Below are 27856 nucleotides of genomic sequence, written 5' to 3' on the forward strand. Positions count from 1 at the left end.
GAAAGAAAGTGGGGACCATAAGATGATTTCTATAAATATACAAAATTTCAAAGCGATCCAGCCATGAAAAACAGAAACAGTGTCACAAACCGTGGACAGTGGTCAGCATTCCGCTCAGGGGAATATCCTCAAGTGTATATAATGCAAGATCTAGCCAAAACAATGCCTCAAAACTAAGAGTGGACTGCCATGGCATATCAAGTTCTTGCTTAATACCCTACAAGCCCTGTCTCTTTAATCCTTACAGTCATTTATGATGGAATAATTTACCTTGCTCAGCTATGTGTAACAACTATCTCAAAACTCAGTGGATTAGAATAATGATCACGTATAGGTCCTTAGCAATTGAGAGCTTATTCTGAGGACCTGAGTTAGGACCCTAGTATTCACTGTCAGGTGACTCACAACCACCTGTGACTCCAGCTCCAAGACAGCCAGATGCCTCTGGCCTCCATGGGCGTCTACCCTTAGGTGCACATGCCCACACACAGACGCACACCCACGTGAATATAATTTAAAATAAAAATAAATTCTTGAAGACAACATAAGTGATAATAATAGTAAGCCTGTACTTAAATCAACTTAGTTTAATTAAATAACTTAATTTGATTAAAATATTAAATATTAATATTTAAATTAATTAATTATATATTATATATAAAATATTAAAACTGGAAATGAACCAATCTATAGGGAATGCTGAACCAGTCCATAGGGAACTGTGTGGTTTACTAGAGAAAGCAACAAGCTCTTTGTATTAGAGGCAGTACACGGCAAAAGAGGGGTGAAAATCCAGATGTGCCGCATGTAGATCTGGTCAGTCTATGCCAAGCTAATTAATATTCTGCCTCTTCCTGAATCACTTCCACTCCTGCCTCGTGCCTTTGCCCCCGCCGGATCCCTCCACTGCTTACGCCTGCCTCCTCGACTCAACACACAAACTTTCTAGAGAGACCAAGTTATAAATGTTTATTCCCCTATGGAGCCTGGCCCGGGATTGCAACTTTTAGTTCTGGACTTCACACATTGGTCCTTTCTCTCCTTTCCTCAGCTCCAGAGGGGGCAGGTCCCGCCTCCGAAGCAGGCCTTCTTCGTCCTTCACAGACAGTCTTCCGACTACGTTTCATTTGAATGCATAAGCCACCGTGGGACGTTCATAGGAGTAAAAGATAACCAGCTTGCCCTAACTAAAAATAATGACATAAGCAGTTTTTTTAAGCTCTCTAAAGTTTAATGTAATAAAAAGCTTGCGGGTTCTGGGTTGGCTGAATGACTCAAATGTTACCACGGACGAAAGGATAGAAACCATTCAAAGGTTTAAGATGATGTGGAATGTTTTCTTATTACATATGAAAATTCTTTTATTTTCTTCTGTACCACTACACGTTCAATTAAAAAAAGAAAAAGAATATATGACTTAGGACATTGGTAAAGAAACTGTTTGAAAGAGATTCAGCCTCGCCCTTGACTTTTTTCTACTTTGGGTCCTGAACAGAACCACACTTAACAGCTATCCTCAGAAGAGCAAGCACCATAGCTCATGTTATGCTTTAGGCAGGGAACATTTTAAAAACCTTAAAAATAAAAACAAAACCCTACACAATGCTCCCTGGGTCTAACAAATGACTAGCTGCAGATACTGACTGTTTCTCAATGAGAATAAAACACCAGATGCACTGGTAGATCTCAGCAACCTTCAGACCAGCTGCGTCTACCAAGAACCCTAGCACTCCAAACGCCCACCTACCTATATGTACGCGATTCCTTTTTAAAAGGAATCTGATTATTTTTTAACATAGCAACTTGACCTTAAGCCAGCCAAGCTCACTAAGAAAGGAACACATTTTACCCGTGTGACTGAAATCTTTGACTGACTGTATCTAACAAACCTAAACCCTTCTGTAAGTACTGAGCGGGACATATATTAGGATATCCAAGTAGAACGGGATCTCACGGTGCAGCCAGAGGGCCTCATGCTAAAGAGGCACTGAATTAATTTTTAATAGCTGGCTATCACCTAGGTGTGTGGCACACTGGGTCCTTCTCTTCGATTTCCAAAGAGCGATGACTTTGGATATGTATATCAACTTGGATGAAATTCCTCTACTGCTTGCTCTCCTTACGCACAGGTTCTGTTGTTTGGCTCCAGAGCAGCACTGCTCGCTGTGAAACAGATCAGCCTAACTCCTGCCCTTTCTTTGGTTCTTTCGACCAACAAATCCTTAGTGTATCTCCTACTCCCTGAGCTTTGCTTCTGTTTTTCTCTGACATCTACATGCCAACACCTTTATTCTGCTGCGTTTACTTTGCACTGTAGAGTTTTATGTATACCTAGAGGTTACACGGTTGTTCACTAAACTTTTTATGTGCTTTACTGCTACTAAAGGAGTAAAACATATGTTCAACCATATAGTAATATTTTAAGCCACTAAAAAATAGCTTTGCTTGTTTAGACAACAGCATTTTTTACTACATTTTTATAGGCTTAAAACTTAATAGTAAGTGAGAAAGATAATAACAGAAAATTGATGGATTATAATATGACCATTTCTGAAACTGTTAGCTCTGAGTTTCCAATTGATGAAACCTATTGTATGTAACAGCTGGCGGGGTATATGATAAAAGAGGCTGGGAACTGCTATGCAAAATTATACAGCTGGAGCATGATGTAACTGTTCTATTAATTTGCCACAGTTTTACTACAGAGACAAAAGTAAAAACCGCATCTATGCCATCCCTCTGGAAACCACAGTGTTGACTATATGACTCTGTGCGATATAATTAAGATAACAATTAAGTAGCCAGATATGTTCATGACCTTGTTTGTAACCTTGAATAAACTATTTTGTAAAATTACGTGTGGCCATGACTTTATCCCAGAATGTGCCAATGTCCTGAGCTCTTAGATGAACACACTCCAGTCCACAGCTGTTGACAAGTGAAGTGAGCGGGCGGTCTGACAACTCAGGGTGTTTAAAACTAAAATTCCCCACGGGAGGGGTTGTGTCTACTTTGCCTTCATCCTCCCAATGCCTCCTCCCCTCCTTCAAACGGGAGGCTTTTGCTCCAACCCAAACACACAGCCTCACATTCCTGCATCAAAAATTAACCTAAAATCCCGACTCCTTATTTAGGTACCTTTTACATTTTTTTAAACATATTTTCAGAGCTGAGGAGCCTTTTGAGCAAGATGGAGACCAGAGTTCAGATCCCAAGCACCACACAAAAGCCAAGAGTGGCTGTAAACCCGAGTGCTAGAGAAAAGGTGGAGACAGGCTGATCCTGGGGTGTTGCTGGCCAGCTGGCCTAGGAGGCCGGTAAGCTCCGGGTTCTGAGACTCCGTCGCAAAATACACACTGAGCGACAGAGAAAGAGACCTGATGCTGGTACCCAGCCTCCACACACACGCACACGCACACATCTCACACACGCACATATTATCCCCATTATACAATCAGGGTTATTTGATTAAAATAGTCAGATGTGTCCTGGCGTTTTGTCTTACCTGTGCTTTGATGGCTCATAATAGATATTTCCAGAAGTAGTCTGTCCATTCCACTAGGTCAGAAATATTTTACCTGATAACTACCTAAAATTTTGGTTATGTAATTCTATTTATATTCTTTAAGTTTTTGTGTATTTGGAGGATTTTTGTTTTCTAATTTTTATTCAAAATTTTTTAATTTTAATTTAATTTTATTTTTAATTACACTTTTTTTTTTTTACTTTGTATCCCCCCTCTAGTTCCCTCTCTCCTCCCCTCCCAACCCCTCCCTTTCTCCCCCTTCTCCATGAATGCCCCTCCTCAAGTCCACTGGTAGGGGAGGGTTTCTTTTTCTTCCTTCTGATCCTAGTCTGTTAGGTCTCATCAGGACTGGCAGCATTGTCTTCTTCTTTGGCCTGGTAAGGCTGCTCCCCCTCAGGGGGAGGTAATTAAAGAGCAGGCCATTCAGTTCATGTCAGAGCAGTCCCTGTTCCCATTACTATGGAACCCACTTGGGCACTGAACTGTCATGGGCTACATCTGTGCAGAGGTTCTAGGTTATCTCCCTGCATGGTACTTGGTTGGAGTATGAGTCTCAGGAAAGACCCCTGTGTTCAAATTTTTTATATGACCTATTTTGATAGTATTCTTTCCCTTTCCCTAACTCCTCTCAGATATTCCCTGCCTCTCTACACATCTACTTCCAGGGGCTTTGTCTTGTCTTGTTTTGTTTTGTTTGCTCTCTTTCTCTAAAAAAAAAAACAAAAAACAAACAAACAAACACGTGATAATCAAAAGAGACAAACTGAAAAAATAAGAAAGATAAGACAAACAACACCAAAACAAAACAAAAAGCACGTATGAAAACATGGTGTCTGCCTCGTGTTGCTCAAATACTTCTGGCTAGGGACTGAGCCTGTGCAGGTCTTGTGCATGCTGTCACAGTCTGTGGGGTCACATGTTCCCCAGCACTGCTGTGTCTGGAAGAAGTCATCCACTGCCTCTGCCTCTTACCATCTTTCTGCCTCCTCTTCCACACAGATCCCTGACCTGCGTAGGGAGAGGTTTTATAAAGGCATACCATTTAGGGCTGAATGCTCCAAACTCTCCCAGTTTCTGCAGACTGTCCAATGATGGATCTCCGTGTTAATTCCCACATACTGCAGGAAGAAGCTTCTCTCCCTAATTAAATGACACTCTGCTCCATGGTATAGCAATATGTCATTAAGAATCATGTTATTGCTGTGTTCCTCTAGCAGAAAAATACTAGATTTCCCCTAGGCCTTGACCTCTAGTCTGAGGTTCTTGGCCACTTTAGCAGTGCCAGGCATGACTTCCATCTCATGAAGTGTGCTTTAAATCCAATTTTAAAAGTGGTTGGTTACTTTACAGCATTTGTGCCACTATTGGACCAGTATGTGATGCAGGTAGGTAAACCACTGGGTGAAACTTGATAATTACTTTTCTCCTCTAGTAAACTGCAAAGCACCTTCTAGGACTATGAACATTTGTCAGAAGGAGCAAAACTTTCAGTTGGGCACCAGCTCAATTTCTCCGTGTTCAGTGACATAAAAGAGCTGTGTCTTCAGTAGTAGGGCCTTACCATCAGGTTACAGAGAATAACCAACAGCCTTAAGCAATAGCTTGTGATGTTTGGGGTCAGGGGAGGTAGCCTATGGGACCCCTTTGGCCAACAACTCAGCAAGACTTAACCCATTCTTGGCACTGGAGGTTTTACATGGTGGTATAAGATGTCCTGTTGGGGCGTTGTCTGGCCCTTTATATGGGGACTCCATTTAAATTCCTTTCATATATGTATATATATTAGAAAGCTTCTGTGGTAGTAGGTTTCCATATGACTTCTCAACAGTTATTTGTTTGTAGATATCCATCTCCACATTCTCTCCTTTACCCTGTCTTCTCATTCCCTTTTCCATTTAATCTTCCTTTTCTAGTTTCCATTTAATCTTCCTTTTCTAGTTATCTCTTTATAACACTAGACTCTAAGTCGCCCTTCTTCCCCACTGGTCCCATACAAGCTGCCTAACCTCTACTGTTATTCATATTGAAACACACATATGAGAGATCCTGTCTCTAAAATTAAGTTAGGTGACTCCTAAAGAGCATCTCTTGATGCTGACCTCTGGCCTCCATGCACAGTGCGCATACTCGTACACCAGCACACGCACAAATATCCACACACACCTACACAGAAAAAAACTCATAAAACTGCATCGTCCCCAGGCATCGCTGACCCACACCTTTAATCCCAGCACTTGGGAGGCAGAGACAGGCAGATCTCCCAATTCAAGGCCAGCCTGGGCTACGGGGTAAGTTCCAAGACAGACAGTGCTACACAGAGAAACCTTGTCTTGGGGAAGAAAGAAAAGTAAACCTTATTGTTTTCTACCTTACTAAAAATTAATGAATAAAAATAATCTGTGTTAAAACAAAAACATGCTGTAACTATTTTGAAACTTCTAAGAAATGTAGGTCTTAGATTGTTGTTGCTAAACTAAGCTGGCTTTTTTCAACCGTTTAACATGTAAATGTGCAGACACTAAGCCAGAACTAACACCCAGCCTTCACTTTCCCCATTCATAAGACTGACTAGTAGGTCCTCCCTTTTCCTACATGTGGTACTTGGGAGAAGCAAAGTTGGCAAGCTTTGAATACTTGTCAAGGTTCACTGGGCCCAACCCTTAACACAAAGTTAAACACTTAGCCTGCCTGTGACTCTGCAGAATCTATAATTTGTCACCCAAGTCACTTCCTTCACTTCTGGAGAAATTGGGCAAGAAATTCTTGCCAAGCCACAACAGTAAAAGTCAACTTTAAGAATGATATTTGTCACTAATCCTTAAAAAAAATAAAATAAAATAAAAAGTATCATGTCTTTAAGGAGAATTACCAGAGAAGCCAAAAATCCTGACCACTCTCCTATCTATCCCCAGGGCACTGTGCTCCCTCTTTGGTACTAGACGGTATTTCTCTCCAGTGCTGAGGCAACCATATTTACCATTTTATCCTTTGTACTCAGCAGAATGTAAGAATTCAGCAGGTGGTTTGAATTTATCTGTTTAATAAATAGTGATATATAAATAGAGTGAATTTATCCTCGTTGTACATAGCAGCAATTCTTGGAACCCATGTTTTCTGTACATAAGAATCTAATTTAAGCATCTATTGCAAAACCATAACCAAGTTGCAATTTAAAATGTTTTCCTTAAGAGCAGACTGCTCTGAAGGTACACAGCCAAATTTCTAATGTTCTTAGGTATAAACTGTACTCTCTTGCCATCGTCATCATCATTATATTTTCCAAGAACACAAGGAAAACATTAATAGTTTGGTTAAGCTCATGGGTGGAAGTGGTCCAGCTCTGGGATCAAATGTCTCAGAGCCTCGAGTAATATTTGGGTCATTAATGCAGTCGTCTTCTTCTTCTTCTTCTTCTTCTTCTTCTTCTTCTTCTTCTTCTTCTTCTTCTTCTTCCTTCCTTCCTTCCTTCCTTCCTTCCTTCCTTCCTTCCTTCCTCTTCTTCCTCTTCTTCCTCTTTCTTCTTCTTCCTCTTCTTCCTTCTTCTTCCTCTTCTTCCTCTTCCTCCTCTTCCTTCTCCTCCTCCTCCTCCTCCTCTTCTTCTTCTTCTTCTTCTTCTTATTCTCCTTCTCCATCTTCTTCTTCCTCTCCTTCTTCTTCATGTGGAGGCCAGAGGTCACCACGAGGTGTCTTTCTCATTTACTATCCTCATCTTTTTGCAACGGGACCTCTTACTGAGCCTAGAGCTCATTGATTGGGTAGGCTGGTTGGCCAGTGAGTTCCAGGGTCCACTTGTCTTCCCAAACTTACAAACTTACCCCCATCATACCCGGCTTTTTATGAGGAGCCATACTCAGGACCTCACACTTATGTGACAGGGACTTTCCTTAACAGAATGACTCCTCAGCTTCTGTTTTCTTTCTTTATCTTTAAGTTTGTGGGCCTCTAAACCCACAACCTGTGACTAGAGTCCACACTGCCCTGCAACAGCTCTGGAGCACTCTCTTGAGTCTTTTCAGCAAGCATCGCTCTTGAAGAAAAATCCATTTGAAACAACTTCTGAGGTACCTCCCATTCAGAGTGACAACAGAAATGTCCATGCATCAGGCAAGGGGTGACACGGTAGACTCTGGTCCATCTCTGACCTCCAGCCCATCTCACCTTTGTAAGAGAATCGGTGCATTTTCATTTTCTTTTTTATTCCAGATTTATTTATTGCTATTTTATCCATATAGGCATTCTGTCAGCCTGTACATGTGTATACCATGTGCTTGCTTAGAGCCTGAGAAGGCCAGAAAAGGGTGTTTGTTTCCTGAAACTGGAGTTGCAGATGGTTGCCAGCCACCTTGTGGGTGCTGGAAACAAATTCAGGTCCTCTGCAAGAGCAGCTAGTACTCTACACTGGGTCATCTCTACAGCCCTTCTATGCTGGAGAGAAGAGCATTTTCCTTTCTTTTTGTATTTAATTTCTTATTTTGTATTTTCTGTAATTTATTCATTTTATATCCTGATTGCAGCCACTCCCTCATCTCCTCCTAGTCCCAACCTCCCCCCCACTTTTCTCCCACCCTCTTCCCTCCCTATCCCCCTCCCCTAGTCCACTGAGAAGGGGAGTCCTCATCCCCTACTCTCTGACCCTAGCCTGTCAGTCTCATCAGGACTGCCTGGATCCTCTTCCTCTGTGGTCTGGCAAGGTGGACCTGCCAGGGGGTAAGTGATCAAAGTTCAGGTAACCGAGTTCATGTCAGAGACTGCCCCTGCTCAAGCCCAGTCTCCTCTGATCCCCAGAGCTAAGCAGTGGAGAAGAGCGTTTTCTTAATCATGGTCCTGATCACCCCTCTAAGGTATCAAGGACTCCATCAAGGGATCAAGGGCTTGAATATAAGTATTTGTCAGTGTTTTCCTTAGAGGAAAGAAAATGCTCCATCACAAAGTCAAGTGCCTCCCGGCTTTCAACATGTAACACTATTTTTAATATCCATATTGACTTTCTTCATGATCTCCTATCATTGCTGAGGGTCTTTATCTTACAGAAAAACTGTGATGGCTCTAGCAAAGGAGGTCTAAACGAGACCAAGTTTCCAGGTCTGGGTTCTGTGTAAACCACAGAATTTCTCTCTGGCCCACGAGCACAAACAGCATCTCAAACTGTTTGCACCCACAACACTTTGGTTGTGGCTACTGTCCCAGCCACTCCTCCAGTTCTCCAGGTGCCAAGTGTGCATTCAATTCCTATACGGAGCTCAGTTTTACAGAACCAGCCTGCCTCAGATTCTAAACACAATTCCGAGTCTGCCTCAACTCCCTTGACCTCAAGTAGAAAAAATGGAACCCAGGGTCTTATATATGCCAAGCAAGTGCTCTGCCAACAGAGAGATACTATCCTCAGCCCTTCTATCTGACTCCTTCCAGGGGTTCCCAGAACACCCTCTGATAACTGGCCATGGTGATCCACAGAACTCAGGAAAACCATTCAGCCAGCTGCTGTGATTTTATTACGAAGCATACAACCGGGGAATAGTAACAAGGATAAGATACACATGGTAAGGTATGGGCAGGGCTACGGGGGTTCCCTGTCTCTACGGATACCACTCCTCATGTGTTCACCCAACAGGAAGCTCTTTGAAGTCCCTCTTTCAGAGGTTTTTCAAGCCGATGCCGTTACAAAGAAATGGTGAGTAAACATTTGTCACTGGCGACTGACCCCAGTGCAACCCTTTTCCCTTTCCTGGGAATAAGGTATATGGTATGAGGTGACAGTCCGACTTCTTGGCTAATCTTATATTCTCTATGGGCCCTCTGAGGTGCCAACTATTTTATTAGTACACAAGAGATACCGTTATCAAGAGAATGAGGAGTTATGCGCAATAATCATGATAGAAGCCCAGATATTTCATTTTTTTAATACATTATAGCACCTTAACTCCTGCTTCACAATAACTCTTGTCCTCAGGGCATTCGTCATTAATATTAATAGATATACATTGAGGCATATTATTACGAGGTCAGTAGCATCCATACCTGCCAAAGAGGTGGATAGCAGTTTGCCATGTGGATCCCACCCAGAGGCAAATCGTTAACTACTCTCAACTTTGCCTCCCTTACCTGGTGTAAAATGGGAGACAGCTCATTTTAGCCTACATACGTCTTTCATTAATCCCAGCAATACCATGTATGTAAAGGTGCTTGGATAACTGTGTAAAGCACATTACAAAAGATACTATACAAGCTAGGAGTGGTGGTACATACATTAAATCTCAGCATCTGGGATGCAGAGACAGGACGATCTCTGTAAGTTCGAGGTTAGCCCAGTCTAGATAGCAAGTCTGGCTAGCCGGGGCCATACAGCAAGACTAATGCATGTATGTGTGCATATGTATGTGTGTGGAGGGGGAGTGCACTCACATATGTACCTAATACATGAAGGACAGAAGGTAATCTTGTTTGGCAGCAATTGTTAAATTTTGGTCAAGGTTACATTAGGAAGACTCTCTTTCATCATGTTCATGGATAGCTCTCCAGTTTCACTTGTATCTTTTTCCCATTTGTCTCACTTTAGTTTTTAAAATAAGATTTTTTTTTTTCTGACAGATTTAAAGTGCCTCTGGGCTGTAAACACCCTTCTGAAGACAAGTGTGCTTTGGAATGCTGAGAAGTGGATTCTTGTATTATTAAAGTATTTAAAAGCATGATTTCATTTCAGAATACACGAACAGAGATGGGAGAGTTGGTTGGCCTTTATCCACAGTTCTAGGGAAGTATGTTCCAAATTCTTGGAAATTCCCAAGTACTATGCCAGGTTAACAAGAAATCGACAGGAAATTCTGATCGGCAGGAGGGTTGTTAATGCTGCTCCCAGATCTAGCCAATGCCCTCCACAACTCAGACCCCAAGATGGGAAAACCCATGCCCAGCCTCATGTACAAAAAGGACTTCTACCTCCCCTGAAAATTCAGCATCAGAAAGGTATAGGTGACAGAACAGAAAATACCGTATGATTTAAAAAAATAAAAGCAACACAACTGTAGCTTAGTGAGTAAGAACCATGTGATAGCTGGCTGCTTCTGGGAGCTGGATGAGCCAAGGATGGCCCAAATTTCTCATAGGAAGCCATATGGAAGGCTAAAACATAAAGAGAAAGAAATCCTAAGCCAACAAATTAGAACGGCGGAAAGGTGTTTTCCCAGGCCCCACCAAAAAAACAAAACAAAACAAAACAAAACAAAACAAAGCCAAAGGTGACACGGAAATCCGAGATTAGCACTTATGTTCAGGTTCAAAACATGAAGCACATACCTGTCTCAGATGTCATGTCAACAGAGACTGGCAGCGCTCTGTGCTCCATCTTTCTGTGTTCATTGTGAGTTCCATAACCAGTGACAGTGTGGGGTCGTCCATGAGCTGACTGAGGAGACAAGAAACAGTGGGGTCGCACTGAATTAAGGTGTACCGAAGGTGTACAAATGGCTCATTACAGGAGAATGTTGTAACTCAGGGTAAAGGGGGCCCACCTGGCTGATTTTTAGGGGAGAGGGGTGCTGGGAACGTGGGGTGGTGGTTTGTTTTTTGTTTTGTTTTGGTTTGGTTTGGTTTTCAAGACAGGGCTTTTTTTGTAAAAAGAAAAGTTTGCAGAAAAGAATAATTAAACACACACCAAAAAACAAACAAACAAAACACCTCATAAAAACAAATCCTTTTCTTCTTCTACTCTCTCTCTCTCTCTCTACTGAGATTTCTGGAAGCAGCAGTAAGAGTAAAAAATCAAAGAAAATGTAGAATGGAAGAAGGGAAAGAGGAACCACTATTTGAAAATAACAGTGACTGTGAGGAGGACAAGAGTGAAAGAAAGAAAGCTTTATGAAGAACTTTTTAGAATTGAAGAAGAGAGCCAAGGAAAATTCTTTCCTCCCTCCCTCCCTTCCTTCTTCCCTCCTTCCCTCACTCACTCCCTGTACCCAGGGTTCAACTTCAGGCCTTGTACATTCTAGGGAAGTGTTCTGCCACTAAACTGCATCTCCATTGCCCACTGGTTTTCTAAAACCAAGATGGTTCTGGGGAGACTAACAAATGGAGCCATTCTCATCAAGACTGTGTGTTTGGAAGCCATCAACATATCCCAGAGCAGAGAGGACCAGAAAGGAGTAAGGGGACCAGAAGCTTTACCATGATGGAGAGAAGCCAAAACAGAGGTGCTGAAAATGCTAAGCAAAGGGAGATCAGCCAAGTCACAGTGAAGAGCGGAATAGGAGGAATGACCCTGGAGACCATGGCATAGACACATACAGGGGAGAAAAGACTTAAAAGAACTCTCAAGAGAGCATATTCAAAGCAAGACAAAGCAAAGGTCAGGTGAGAGATTCACCTGGAAATACAGTTATCTTCATTATTGAAAAACTTTAGCAGGGCTGGATTATGTATATGATTTTCTAACATAAAAACCTCTAATTTTTTTTTTTTTTTGGTAAAAAGGATGACTTTAAGGAAGTTTCTTCTTGAAGAAGATGGCAATTAACATGAGACCCTCATCGGGTCATAATGCAATGAGTAAAAACCCTGGAGTGTTCAACCCTAAGTGGGATTTACATGCCACATCCTTACACCCAAGATCAAGAATCTTCAAGGAAGCGCTGTGGAAAGATTGTAACAACCAGGAGTGATTGGTAACTTCAAGGAAAGTATTTTCTGGACATGTGGGAGATTGGTCTAATGCTAATTACTGGCCCTCAAGATCTAGTTACTGCCTGCCAAATACACCCATCCTTGTTTGTGTAAACTTTCCTAAAACATTATACCTGATTGGTTCATCAAATAGCCTATACCTGGGCAAGGCAAAATGAGTTAGGCGTGGCTAAGGTTCCTGGGCTTAAAGAGGACAGAGAATCACCAGAGCGAGAGATGGGCAGGAAGAGAGAAGGAGGACGCCATGATGGGTTAGCCTGGAGAAGAAACCATGGGGGGCTGGGAGGAAGGACTCAAAATTAATTGTGTGAAAAGGCCCAGATGAAGAATAAAAGCAAGTATTTATAAGATTGTGGATGGAAGATAAGATGGTTATGGTGGACGGCACTGGATGGGGCTGGGGGATGGATGGTGAGGTTATTTAGATAGTGTAGTAAGAATGTCTGCCCTACCCAAGGTAAATAAGGCCATTATAACATCTAACAGATGTCTGTGTCTTACTATTTATGATAGTGGGTTAGCTACTGCTGCCCTGATCATCATAGGGCAAATAATAATAAACATTATATAGACTAATACTCATTTAAGATTTATTACAAAATGGACACAACAAGGCAGTTGCACATTAAAACTCGCAGCAATTGTGATGACATACACAGACCCACTTTAGACCAAGCCACACACAATCCCACCATGGGAGGATTTGGGGTGGGCATGAAATCCCACCACTAACAGAAGAACTACTGGCATTTGAGAGTTGATGGGATAAGGAGAGTCAGTCTTCTTAAATGGTGTGATCCATGGTAGGCTGACCAAATTCTAGGGCAGGCCCCACTCCCAAGAGTAGTTAGGTAACAGACACTGGACTCTGGAGTTTTAAAAAAAGAAGAAGAGGAAAACTTAAATTTGTGTGGATAGGGAAGTAAGGATGAGTCTAGGAAGAATTCGAGGAGTACATAAAAAAAAATGTTCTTAGAAATTCTCAAAAATTAAAAAAAATATTTTTAAAAGGGATGAAGTGACTTGGAGATGATTCTAAGAGTTCTGGCTTGAGCATCTGGGTATACAAAAATATCTTTATGTAGATGGGAAAAGAACCAACACATTGATGCAAGAGCTCCAGTTTGGATGAGCTGAGTTACAAAGGCCTGAAGTGTCCGTGTGCAGATGTGAAACAAGTGCCTCTGTATAGGATTCTGGAACTCAGATATGTAATTCACAGAGACAAAATCTGCACACCACTGTTGATCAGCTGCTACCTAACCCACTTTCAGTGGCAGATTTTTATCATCATTAGGCCTTCTAGACAGTCATCATGAGCTTGTGGCTTAACTACAGAACATGAACTTGGCAGCATGGTGACCCTTTAAGAGAGACCTGTAAGTCAACCTTTGAGAAGTAGAAGCAGTAACTCAACTCAGAACCCAGTATCACCTCCCAAAGTCTTTGTGCATGTCCCATGGGACAGGCTAAGAGCAACATGGGTGTTATTATATTGTCATGACTCTGCAAGGCGGCTCCACTATTTCGTCTGGGCGACAAATAAAGGAGCCAAGGCTTAACATTTTAAACAGCATTCTCAGAACTAGAGAGCATCAGCGTTTGGCTAATCTTTTCACTATTTGCCTGGGGATTACTGTTTTACATAATAAGATAATCTAAGAAGCTAACAGTAATTTCTTGCCCTAGAATATGAACCAAATCTCCTGCTCCCCAAGAGGTCTTTCTTCCCTTCCTCTTCCCGCTCTCTCTGTTCCTGAGAAATGAAGGGAGAGGGGATGCAATTCTTAACACAGATGTGGCTTTTCCTGAGAGCACATTTGGTATTCTCATAACTGGCCTCGTGGAGTAAACAGACTCTTCCTGGGCACTGCTGCCTTCACTGAGGAAGGCGTTCTCATCTGCTGAATGGGAGGGGACAAGTGCTGGGGCAGCTGCTGTTCTCATCAGCAGCTGAAGCTGCCTCAGCAATGAGAAAAGGGCAGTTCTCTCAGGCATTAGCTCATTACTTATTGCAAAAGGAACTGACTGTACCTTCATGGCTGTTCTGGCTCATTTTATTAGGGTATAAGTTGGTTTTAAAATGAAGACAAGGCCAGTGTGCAAATCAAGAGACCTGGTCATGAAAATGTTTTAAAAAGTGTTTTCTTGTAATTACTTACTCTAGACTTTCTAAAGTCAGAGCTTCAACTTAGTAAACTATTTCCCCTTTACAGCCATTCTCCCTACTGTAAGTTTTGTTTGTTTTGTTTGTAGATAGGGCCTCACTGTGTCACCCTCTCTAAGTAGACCAGGTTGGTCTGGACCTCAGAGCCTTTGTCTACCTCCTAACTTCAGGGATTAAAGGCACCACACCTGGCTTATAAATCATTTTGAAAGTTGAAGAAGAAAGAAGGAACGTGATGAACTACATTGCTTGGGTTTAAGAAATCATTTATCCCACATTTCTATACGGTTTGGGCAGCACAGAAGACACTGTTTGCGGACTACACATTGTCAGACCATCCTTCCTCATTGCTCATCAACACTGAGACGTCTCTGTCACCAGGTGTCCAATCAAGTTTCTGTCTCCTTCCATTATAAGCTGCACCCTTCTGGGTGTTCCCATGCTTTTCTGGTTGCCCGCCTCAGCTGTGCCGGGCTTTCTCTAGGAGCATGTATGGTTTAGATGACAGTTTCTTCCATGGTCTCGCGTAGCTGCATCCTAGATCCCCATGTGGTGTTGTTTCCGGAGTTAGCGAAACCTTTGGATGTGGGACTTAGCAGCTAGTGTTGTTGATTGTTAATATTTATTATTGATTTATCTTTTAGTTAAACAGTGGTTATTCCTAAACCAGCTGTAGACCCAAATCACTACACACAGAAACTAGGATTTATTTAATTAACCTAGAGCACAATGCTGGGCAATAGCTATTCCATCCAAAACCTCAAACCCACATAGTTTCCTCCCATTCAGATTCCCACATTATACTTGCTTTTAGTCATACCTTATATCCGATTCTTCTCTCCTCATGGTCCCAAGTCCTCTCCTGAAGATCTCTCCTCACTGATTCCTCCCACTTCCTCTTTGCTTCCTTCTCCTCCCCTCTGGACCAGGATGCCCCACCCTATTCTCTCCATTACTCAGCACTGGCTGGTTGTTTTATTGACAATATAGAGAACAAATGGTGACATGTTTATACAAACTTGAGACAGGTGGCGCTTAGAAAAACATCACAATGCAATGTCTGGATTGAAACCAGATAGTGGGGTAGAGAAATCAGCATGTGAATGAACAAGGGTAAATTGTGTACATTCCACAAGAACATTATACCAACATTTCACCCTTTAAGTCCAATAAAAGGCCCCTTTTCTTTCAATACAATAATAATTAAAAAGTTATGAAAACTATTAGGTAAAATCTACATGTGCAATGTCCAGTCCATGTGTATTTAGCAACTTAGGAGAAAGTATCTGATTATCCAATCGTGACAAGTTTAGAGTTCTATACCTAAATTAACTTTTATCCTTATTGGTATTACCTATATGAAAACATTAAATTCTAAACAACTTAAGCTTAATTGTGGAATTATACCTATTTGGTCTTCAACCCCACCAGAGACTTGAGAAGGAATAAAATTAGTTACTGGAGCAAATAGGAAGTGCATGTTAGCAGCTTCCAAAAAATAAAAAATTGACAGAGACAGTTTGCTGCCTCAACAATCACCCAAAACTCTCTATAACATTAGAGTATCATCTTCAGCCTCCTGGCTCAGTATTTTTAACAGACATATATCTGAAGCAAGAACTATTTAGAACTTGCTTACCCTGTCTTAGCAGAGTTCAGCAGTCAACTTGTCCTGCATTTAAGCTTGCCCATTTTTGGCAGAATTCTGTCTGTCGTGAAATAAGGACATATATTTTTTTTGGCCCTAGTGGCTTGTCTGCCATATTTGAAGCCATCTCCATATGGAGGTTCTCTAATGCTCATCATCTTCGAGGTAGGCTGGGTGCTGATTCATTGAAGATTCATCGTCAAAGAATCTTTAAAATACTAAAGACATTTTTAAATGCCATATTCTGTAGGTCTCTGGGGTTTTTGAAGACTTACCTATCTTTATAGAATCATATCTGTTAACCCTAGAATGTATACTCTTGTGATAAATTAGACTAGTGTCTGATATGACTATGAGTTACTTAACTAACAATTAACTTGCATTACCTAATATAACCATCTCCCAATGATAATAAACAAATCATAGCCCCCCCCCCAAAAAAAAAACCCAAAACCTACCCAAACCCCTTTAAAGGAAATTGGACCTTGTTCTCATGAATTTTTTAAGCTGACATTTTGGACACACAGAAATCATGTTCGGGAGTCCAAACGAAATTGGGAAAAATTGTTAATTAAGTAAGCATTAACATGTGTGGTTCAGTCTGTGAATGTTGCTTAATAGAATTTAAGGCTTAATAGAATTTCAGGCTTAATAGAAGTCCTGTTTGAAACAGTCTAAAATGTTGGACCAACTGAGACTAGCAGTTTTTTTCAAAGGTCTCTTGGGAGCAGACTTTGATGAGAAACAGCAATTGAAGCAGTTGAGGCCAGAACAAGCAGAATGCTGGAACATGCAAGATGCTGGAACAGATGTGTCAATGTCTCAGCATGCTGGAAGGAGGATTCCATCAGGTTTGATCCAGCGTCTCCAGTGTCTGGTCCTTTTGTTTTGCAAACATATAATTTCTCAAAAATATTATACAGTCCCAAAATTATAAATGTATGCAGAATGAAGCCAAACTGTAAACCAATTTTTAAAAAATGGCATAATAAATTGAGGGTATTGTAACCAAGGATTTATTGGCAATGTAATGTTGAAATTCTGACTGGAGACATTTCTTTTCTTTGTCTCAGTCAGTTTCAGAGTTGTTCCCATGTGAAGGGATCAGCACTTAATGTTACCTGTTCTGTTTAGTCTTCTTTATTTCTTTCTTCTTGTGTGTGGCCAAGATCTTCTGGTGTCTTCTTCATCTGTCATATCTGATTTTTATTAGTTTTGATGGAACCCATAATTTCTCTTCTCCTGTATGAATATATGCAAAACCTCTTCCCCAGTGTAACACATTCCCTGCTCTCCCTTGTGAGGTTAGGGTATCTTTGAAATATATAGGCTGAAATAACTTGGCAGTTTTTTCTATAACCCACTGTCTCTCCACAGACATTGTTTGTTGTTCATTGACATTTAAGAAATTTAAGGTTAACAAAAGCATTATGTAATCTATCTCTGGAGATCTTTGATACCCCTCTCTGTTTGTTAAACATGTCCCTTAAAGTATGATTGGATCTTTCAATGACTGCTTGACTGGTAGGATTGTGAGGTATACCTGTGACATGTTTTATAATATGTAAAAATTTGTTCCATTTTATTAGAGACATACGCTGTAGCATTGTCAGTCTTAATTTGTTTAGGTAAACCCATAATTGCAATCACTTCTAATAAATGTGTAATAACCGAATCAGCCTTTTCAGAACTTAAGGCTGTTGCCCATTGAAACCCTGAATATGTGTCTATATTATGGTACACATATTTCAGTTTCCTAAACTCTATAAAATAAAACATGTCCATTTACCAAATTCCATTTCTTTGGTTACCTTTAGGGTTACTTCCTGAAGGTAGTGGAGTTTGGTTACATAAAGAACAAGTGGGGCATTTTCTCACAATTTCTTTGACTTGTTGCCAAGTGACAGAAAACTCTCTTTTTAAACCGTTGCTGTCAACATGGTGTTTTTTTTTTTTTTTTTTTATGAAACTGTGAGGCCTCTAACATAACTTCCTATCTTTAACTTTGACCTTTGATCATCTACAGAGGTTAGCCAGCATATTTGTTTTTAGTTGATCAATTTCATCATTGCCTTTTGCTAGAGGGCCTGGTAGACCTGTCTGAGATCTGGTATGTGTTATATACAATGGATTGTTTCTATTTCTGATTACTTGTTGTAACTGAAGAAACAGTGAAGCTAAGTCTGAATTATCCTGCATTAGATCAGTAGTTTCTATATGCAGAACAACTCTTTCTGCATATTGAGAGTCAGTGAGTATATTAAGAGAGTCTTGAAAAATCTGATAACATCAAGAAAATTGCATATAATTCTGATTTTTTAAATTGAATCATAAGGACTCTCCACCACTTTACTCAGATTTTCTGACTTATAACCTGCCCTTTTTGATTTATTGGCATTCGTATAAAATGTGGGAGCTCCAGAAATTGGAGTTCCTTTTTTTATACGAAGGAGAATCCAATTGGTTCTTTTTATAAACTGAAGTCCCTTGCTCTTTGGATATCTGCTGTTGATTTCTCCCAAAAATTCACTGTAAGCTCTTTGTCAATATTTGCTGTCTGCCCATAACAAGACAATCTCAGCATTGGTAAAGGGCACCACAATTTCAGCTGAATTAGTCCAGCTAATTGACGAAGTTTCATTTCTCCTTTTAGGATCAATTCAGAAACCTTTTCTATATAGGTTTTTAGTTTTTTATTTTGTTTGTGTGCCAAAAATATCCATTCTAAGACATAATCCTCCCTCTGAATAAGAATTCCTGTGGGAGAATGAGTGGAAGGCAAGATAACCAAAACATAGGCCATATCTGACTCAATACAGTCTATATATGAATCTTGTAATTTCCTTTCTACCAGAGCCAATTCCTTTTCAGTTTCAGCTGATAACGTTCTTCAACTCTGTAAGTCCTTATCACCCTGTAAGGTTTGAAATAAGTTACTTAGCTCTTGGGTAGCTAAACCAATGGTAGGCTGTAGCCAGTTACTATGTCCCAGCAATTTTTGAAAATCATTAAGAGTTCTTAATTGGTTTCTTCTAATTTGTACCTTTCATGGTTGAATTTTCTGTAAACCTATTTTGTATCCTAGGCAATTAATAGAATCTCCTCTTTGTATTTTTTGGGAGCAATCTATAATCCCCAACAAGGCAAAGTTCTATTTACTTCATCAAAAATTTTATCAGGAGTATTACCTGTTTTTTGGCTTGCCTCTGAAACTGGGGGGATGTTAATCTGGGTCTTCCATTGTTGTAACTGATCTCTTCCCCATAAGTTTATGGTTATCTCAGCCACGTATGGCCTTAGTTTTCCTATTTGACCTTCTGGTCCTGTACATTTAAGCCATCTGACATTTTGTTTCACTTTAGATAAAATTCTAACTCCTTGGAATTGGATATCCACCTCTTGAAGTGGCCAATCTGGGGGCCAGGATTTAGGAGTGATAGCTGTGACATCAGCCCCAGTATCCACCATGCCTTCAATTTCATTATTATTTAAAATTATCTTTAACTTTGACCTTTGATCATCTACAGAGGTTAGCCAGCATATTTGTTTTTTGTTTCCTTCCTGTTTGTTTTTTTTTTAATTTATCTGTAGAATTTTCTCCGACCTCTCTATCTGATTTTTTAATGTTTATTCCCAAAGCAGTGGTGTTTAATTTTCTTGTGGAAGAGTATCCCTGTCCTGTATTCAGAGGCCCCCTTTGGCGTTTTTTGATAAAGGATTACCCTATTTATCTGTTGCTGCTCTACATTTATTAGGCCAATGTCGACCCTTGCCACATCTTCTGAATATTCTGGGAAGCACGGGCTCCCTTTTCGAATTATTTTTGTTTTCCTTGTAATTTCCTTTGTAGTAACCTCGTCCATCACAATTAAGACATTTCCTAAGGCCTTTAGGGCTAGCTTCTCCTATTAAGGTCATACTGGGTGAGTGAAGTCTGATGTCAATCGTATTTCTAATCCATTCGTCCATTGGTGAGGATTTTGCTCTTAATAGCCTTATTGCCTCTTTGATTCAGTATTAGCATTTTCAAAAGCTAAAAATTCTATTTGTGCCTTTCTAGCTAGTGGATCTGATATACTTCTATCCACATCTGAGGTCAATCTTTGCAAAAAGTTAGTGTATGTTTCACTTGGACCTTGTATGACCTGAGAGAATGGCTCAAGCCTTTTTCCTGATTGTTCAACCTTGTCCCAGGCATTTAAGGCTGCTGGGTGACATAATGCTAAGGTTTCTTCATTACATACAGCTTGTATCTCTGTGTCAGCATACCGTCCATCACCAAGCAGCTGTTTCTTAGAAACACCAGCACCTTTGGCTCTATTTTTGTGTGCTATCTCTCTAGCCTCTTCTCTCCACCATGAAAGCCATTGTAAATATGCCCCAGGTTCTAATACTGCCTATGCCATATCCTCGCGGTCTTTTGGGATTTCTCTACTTCTGATTGACCAGGAAGTCAGCATTTGTTTTACAAATGGTGAACGCATCCCAAAATTAGTGACTCTTTCCTTGAATTTCCTCAGGTTTAGCACTTCCACAGGGCGCCACTCAGCTTCGTGATAATCCTATGTGGATCATCATCATCTGCTGGTCTCTGCTGTACACTGACTGGATAATCTAATGTTTGTTTTCTAACCACCTTTGGTTGGCTTTATTTTTATCTTTCACCTTTGCCTGAGTATTTTCTTTACTTAGTATTCTAAACTCTTCTTTTAAGGTCTGTACCCATATTTCACACCTATCTCTCTGTTGTTTGTTTTGTTCAATAATCTCTTGTCTCATGCCTCACTTCCAACTTTTAATTTTTTTCTTTATATTGTTCTAACTGTTCTTTGCATCGTTCCAGTATCTTTTCTAAAACCTCTGCCCTATCTCACTGTTGCTTATCCTATTCTGTAAGTTTTTGTATCTCTTGTTTTATGTCCTGTTTCCAACCTTCATTTTTTTCTTTATATTGTTCTACTTGTTCTTTGTATTGTTCCAGTGTCTTTTCTAAAGCCTTTGCCCTTGAGAAGACATAAAAGGCTAATCCAGTATTAAAGTTAAATTGAGGCCTATGGATATAATCATAGTCATCATTTCTAATTTTTCCTTTATTTCTGTCTTAAAACTGTAGAAGAGATTATCAGCCAAGCTCCAAGAAATCTGTTTTATTGTCTCTCCCATTCTGTCTGCTTTACTTAAAAATTGTGTATAGCATAAAAGTGTGATTATTAAACAGTTTACCTGATCATAAGATCTGTTCCCAGTCTATGTTCTTTTGTGCTGTGCTGTGTCTCACAATGCTCCTGTTTCCAGCGAGAGGTATTTTTTCCTGCCTCCCTCCCTGGATCCTGACCCCTTCCTCACTCTGGAAAGTTATTGGGTCCACAAACATTTGCTCCTCAGACTGGCAAGAACCGCCTCTCCAAGGGATTTCGCTTTCTGCCTTGGCTAAGAAAAGGCTTCGAGAAACTCTCTTGTTAAAGAGCCACATTTTTTTTTTCTCTGCCTAAACAAACTGCCTCTCTGGGTTTTGTATGTTTCAATTTTTGTTTTTCTGCAGCCTGCGGGAGGCTTTGCTGCTCTGTGGAAACTCTGTCTAATCAGGAATCTGTGAGCTTGTTTAGGAACTTCCTCTGCTTTGTTTTTAAGGACAGAGCTGCTCTATAGTTTTACTTTCTATATCACTGTAAACTCTGCCCCACGTTGGTACACCGTGTGATGTTGATTATTAATATTTATTATTGATTTATCTTTTAGTTAAACAGTGGTTATTCCTAAACCAGCTGTAAACCCAAATCACCACACAGAGACTGGGATGTATTAAATTAACCTAGAGCACGACGCTGGGCAATAGTTATTCCATCCTAAACCTCAAACCCACATAGTTTCCTCCCATTCAGATTCCCACATTATACTTGCTTTCAGTCATATCTTAGGTCTGGTTCATCTCTCCTCATGGCTCCAAGTCCTCTCCTGAAGTTCTCTCCTCACTGACTCCTCCCACTCGCTTTCTTCTCCTCCCCTCTGGACCAGGACGCCCCATCCTATTCTCTCCATTGCTCAGCATTGGCTGGTTGTTTTATTGACAATACAGAGAACAAATGGTGGCATGTTTACATGAACTTGTTTGTGTAAACACGTTTACACAGGTGGCGCTGAGAGTAAACATCACAATGCAATGTCTGGATTGAAACCAGACACTGGGGTAGAGAAATCAGCATGGGAATGAACAAGGGTACATTGTATACATTCCACAAGAACATTATACTAACAGGTGCATAAAGGTGGAGTTACATTTGTGCTTACCACTCTGCTTGCTGGATTCTACCATGTCTCTGGCCACCTCACGCTTCCACTGCCCCAGCCCTGCACCACTCCTTCCACCATATCTTCTTGTCATCATGGACTCTATCCCTTTGGACAGTGACTCACAATAAAGTCTTTCTCCCTTACATTGATTCTGTCAGGCATTCGATCACAGGAACTAACAGAGTGGATGTATAGAATCCTTGGGTAGAAAAAAAATTATCTTACATTCTTTTCTGAAGTGGTTATATGAATTTACACTCCTGGGCATGATGTATGCATTCTTTTTTTACTTCACATTCTTTTTTGTTTTGTTTTTCAAGACAGGGTTCTCTGTTTAGCCTTGGCTGTCCTGGACTTGCTTTGTAGACCAGGCTGGCCTCAAACTCACAGAAATCTGCCTGCCTTTGCCTCCCTGAGTGCTGGGATTACAGGCATGTGCTACTGAGCCCGGCCACATCACATTCTTACTCCTACTTCATTGTTAGACTAACTCTTTGCCAGTCTCATTAGTTGGGTGTCATTCTATCTTTGTTTTAATAAAGTCAATTTCTTTTACTATTAATGAGTCAGCTTAACAGGTTAATGAGCTGATTAGATTTCTTGTGCTGTGAAATTCTTGTCCACATTTTTATCTTTCTGTTGAGCTTTTTAAAGCTGGGATGATGAACTCATATGCAGATTTTGGATACTGACCTTTGGCCAAGTATATGCATTGTGAATGATGCATTTGAATTTATGCCTTTTCTTTTCTTTTCTTTTCTTTTGGGGGTGCTGGTGCTGCTCATTTTGAGACAGGGTTTCTCTGTGAAGCGTTGGTCCTGGAACTTTTTCAGTAGACCAGGCTGGTCACAAACTTAGAGATCCACCTGCCTCTGCCTCCCGAATGCTGGGTTAAAAGTGTGGTCCAACACCATCTGACTGATGCCTTGTATTTCCTTTTTCTTCTTTGTTTCTCTTCTTTCTTTCTCTTTTTTCTTTCTCCCTTCATTTTTTCCGTCTTTCTTTTTCTTTCCTCCTTCTCCTCTTCCATTTCTTTTTTTGTTTCTTGTTTGTTTTTCTTTTTAGATGGAGTCTCAAGACTACTATGTAGACCAAGCTGGCCACAGTGGTGACCTCCCTGGCTCTATCTCATATGTGTTACCACTTCTAAATGTACTTTATTGTTTTTAAAAATACATTTAAATTTTTTAACTTAAAAACAGTTAATTTTTAAAATATTTCTAAAATATTTTTATTCATGTGTATGTATATATGTACGTCTGTATGTGCCACACGTATTCAGGTGCCCACAGAAACCTGGAACTGGAATTACAGAAAGTTGTGAGGATTTCAGTACTGGAAACCAAACTCAGGTCCTCTGCACCCTTAATAGCTGAGCCATCTCTCCAGCTCCATGTATTTTCATTCTTTATGCTAACTTTTAGTGAATTTACATTACATATATAATATTAAAATATCATCAAGTTTAGCTGAGCACTGTGGTACACGCCTGTAATCCCAGCACGGGGGGGGGAGGGGGAGGAAATAAGAGGCAGGCTGATCTCATGAGTTCCAGGCCAGCCTGGTCTACGGAGCAAGTTCCAGGACAGCCAAGGCTACACAGAGAAACCCTGTCTCAAAAAAAAAATAAATAAAAAATAAATAAATAATTAAATAAAAAATAACAAAACAAAAAAGGGTTTAATAAAAATTTAAGAAAGAATTACTTTCCTATTCCATATCTATGAATGTTTTGCCTACATGTATGTATGTATGTATATGTATGTGTACTATATACATGCAGTGCCTGTGGAAGCCAGAAGAGGGTGTCAAATCTCCAGGATCTAGTGTTACAAATGATTGTCAGCTGGTCTGTGGGTGCTGGGAATTGAACCCAGATCCTCTGCAAGAGCAATGACCACTCTTAACCTGTGGATTATTATAACTTTGTCTTTGACGTACGAATTTTGCTGCTCCTAGAATTTATCTTAATGACATTGATAACATCGATTTTTCCCAGCAGCATTCATTCAAACATCTACCCCTCCTGTGCCAATTTAGTGTCCGTACACATGCAGGGGCTTCTTTACTGTCTTCATACCCTGCCCCGTCAGTATGTCTTTGAATTGGTAGCAGCACAAACACTGTACTCCTCATACCCAATACAGAGTGCTCCAACTTGTTTCTTTTTTCAGTACTGTCTTGTCTAGTCCTAATGTTTTGGATTTTCACACGAATTTTAAGATGGATCACACAATTCAACTAGTTGGAACCTCTTCCCAGCACTGGAGGTTTCTCTTGCTGTGAAGAGACACCATAACCAGGACAACTTTTATAAAGGATAGCTCTACCTGAAGGCTCGCTTGCAACTTTCGCTGGCTAGTCCGTGCTCACCCTGGCAGGACACAGACAGGCCTGGCATTGGAGCAGTAGCTGAGGGCTACATCCTGATTCGCAGGCAGTGGGCAGAGAAATAGAGATTGGGCCTGGCATGGGCTTTTCAAACCTCAAAGCTCCCCCTCCCTCAGTGACACACTTCCTCCAACAAGGCCACATCTCTAGTTCCACTATCTGGAGAGGAGAACAAGCATTCAAACATAAGAGCCTGGGGGGGGGGGGTGTCAAATCACCAAACTTCCTCTTCCCTTTCCTTCCCCAATCCACCCATTCCAGCTCCCCATCCCCTTCTTTTCTCCTTCTTTGGATGATCCTCCCCTCCTCCCCAGTTCCCTACTAGAAACCTAACTGCTGTGGTAATGTGGCTTTTGGCATGCATACGGAAGGCTTAAAAGCTATCATCCGCATGTAAGAGAAAACACCCAGTATTTATCTTTTTAAGTTTGAGTTCACATCACTCAGGATGATTTTTTTTTCCAACTCCATCCAATGACCTGCAAATTTCATAATTTCTTTTTTTGTAACAGTTGCGTGATATCCCGTTGTGTAAATGTACCACATTTTCATTATTCATTCATCAGTTGATAAACATATACATTGGTTCCAATTTCTGGCTATTATGAATAAAGCAGAAAAAAAAAACATGGATGAACAAGTGTCTCTGTAGTAGGATATGGAGTCCTTTGGGCATATACCCAAGTGGATCTATTCCCAGCTTCCCAAGAAACTGCCATGCTGATAGCCATAGGGCCTGTACAAGCTTGTACTCCCACCAGCAATGTTCCCCTTTCTCCACATCCTCCCAGCATGAGCTGTCATTTGTTTTATTGATCTTAGCCATTCTGACAGGTCTAAGAAAAAATGTCAGGGTGGTTTTGATTTGCATTTCCCTGATGACTAATGGTACTGAGCATTTCTTTACGTGCTTATCGGTCATATGTGTTTCATCTTTTGAGAACCCTCTGCTTAATTCTGTACCCCATTTTTAAAATTGGGTTATTTGTACTAAGCAGAGTATTTCTTTGAAAAATGATAGTTACTACAATTGTGCTTAACCATCTATTAGACTTCCTATGCTGAAAGCAGTTATCACGTAACAGTTTCTCCAGGGAGGCAATAATTCTCAGCTTCCCTACAAAGCAGCACCAATTTGGAAAGTTACAGGACATGGGTGCCAATATTGAATACAAACCTGAATTCTTAACTAAACTGATCAATCGTCCATTGTCAGGAGAGTTTGCACTGCCATCTAGCGGTCAGTTAGGGAAAAGACATTTGTGCAAGCAATCTAGTAGATACAAATAGCTCCCTCTGTTTTGGGAGAAAACCGACTGGGATCTTTAAAATAAACACAAGTGTTTACTTTGCTATTATAGTAAGGCCACGGTGGAAATAGCGCTGAATTAAACGTCTGATGTCTGAGTACTGGCTTTGAGGTCCGCTGTCCCTAGCCACCTGATTTTACAGCCCTGTTCCCGCCCTAGGCTTGCCAACGTCTGTGAAGGGGCTACAGGAGCTTCGTGTTTCTGAAGAAGTGGGTTTAGCCCCTAACCCCAGGGTCAGCGCCACGGGTTGTCTCCAGACTTTGAGGTATCTGATTGCCACCACAACAAAATTGGTGTAGTACAAGTTCTGATGACATGTGTGAATGGGTGTACTCGTATGGTGTACTCTGTGCACGCCCCATCTCTGTGTGTATAAGATGTGTGTGCATGCCTGTGTGTGTGCTGTGCTCCGTGAATGCAGTGGTGTGTGTGTGTGTGTGTGTGTGTGTGTGTGTGTGGTGTGCTCCGTGAATGCAGTGGTGTGTGTGTGTGTGTGTGTGTGTGTGTGTGTGCTGTGCTCCGTGAATGCACTGTGGTGTGTGTGTGTGTGTGTGCGCGTGTGTGTGTGTGTGTGTGTGCTGTGCTCCGTGAATGCACTGTGGTGTGTGTGTGTGTGTGTGTGTGTGTGTGTGTGTGTGCTGTGCTCCGTGAATGCACTGTGGTGTGTGTGTGTGTGTGTGTGTGTGTGTGCTGTGCTCCGTGAATGCACTGTGGTGTGTATGTGTGTGTGTGTGCGCGTGTGTGTGTGCATGTGTGTGTGTGTGTGTGTGTGCTGTGCTCCGTGAATGCACTGTGGTGTGTGTGTGTGTGTGTGTGTGTGTGTGTGTGCTGTGCTCCGTGAATGCACTGTGGTGTGTGTGTGTGTGTGTGTGTGTGTGTGTGTGTGTGCTGTGCTCCGTGAATGCACTGTGGTGTGTGTGTGTGTGTGTGTGTGTGTGTGTGTGGTGTGCTCCGTGAATGCACTGTGGTGTGTGTGTGTGTGTGTGTGTGTGTGTGTGTGGTGTGCTCCGTGAATGCACTGTGGTGTGTATGTGTGTGTGTGTGCGCGTGTGTCTGTGCGTGTGTGTGTGTGTGTGTGTGTGTGTGGTGTGCTCCGTGAAGGCACCGTCTGTAAGTGTGCTTCCTGGACACCATGTAAAATGAGGTCATTTCCCCAGGGACTACAGAAACGAGGGAGGAAACACTCTCAGACTGCAGTTCCACACTCCCAGGCTCCTGTGAACTGTGGGTGATGCTGATTTGCATTTGCCAGGCTTACAGAGAGACGGCTGCAGACAGTCTGCTGGTGGGTGGAGGGAATCTTTTGTTTTCTCTTACTGAAACTCAAAAGGTTCCAGGCGATCAGATAGGAATATTTACCTGTTTTCTTTTACTTCTCCAGGGGTGATGGCCAGTCTGGAAATTCACTGTTTCTCAAAACAGTCCAAGTCCAACTGTCAGACTCACCCGGAGTACCCCTTAAAATGCATTCTTCTGCCCCTCAAATGCTAACAAATGAGAACGCAGCCCATGGTCTGCAGGGTTCTTGAGCACCCGAGGTGGTTGTCACAGAGCCTAAGGTTTGGGAAGTACTTTTAATGTTCAGAATTTTTGGTGTTTTGAGACATCTTATGTAGCCCAGGCTGGCCTTAGACTTACTAGGTTGCCAAAGATGACCTAAAATCTGATCTTCCTGCCTCTGCCTTCCAAGGTCATGGATTGCAGGCAGGCACTACTGCACCTGGCATAATAATGCAATTTTCAGAAAAAGTGAAGTTGACCCATGCCTACCAACATTCTTCTGGCTCTGTCCTTTCCTTCCAGCTCCTAATTTCTTCCCCAAAGAGAGATCTTTGCTCAGTCCCATC

The 27856-nt window shown here is 41.2% G+C and overlaps 1 protein-coding gene across 3 annotated transcripts in view; it reads left to right on the top strand.

Moving 5' to 3' along the window:
• Positions 1–2856, top strand: part of Il33 (interleukin 33) — a 32860-nt gene extending 30004 nt beyond the window's left edge. For all 3 annotated transcript variants that reach the window (XM_021647893.2, XM_021647895.2, XM_021647894.2), the window contains exon 8: positions 1052–2856. In XM_021647893.2, the coding sequence (XP_021503568.1) occupies positions 1052–1234 (183 nt within the window). In that variant the 3' untranslated portion in view covers positions 1235–2856. The remainder of the gene's footprint in view (positions 1–1051) is intronic.
• Positions 2857–27856: the final 25000 nt, after the last annotated feature.

Source organism: Meriones unguiculatus, chromosome 1 (genome assembly GCF_030254825.1).
Source record: "Meriones unguiculatus strain TT.TT164.6M chromosome 1, Bangor_MerUng_6.1, whole genome shotgun sequence".
Classification (NCBI taxonomy): Eukaryota; Metazoa; Chordata; class Mammalia; order Rodentia; family Muridae; genus Meriones; species Meriones unguiculatus.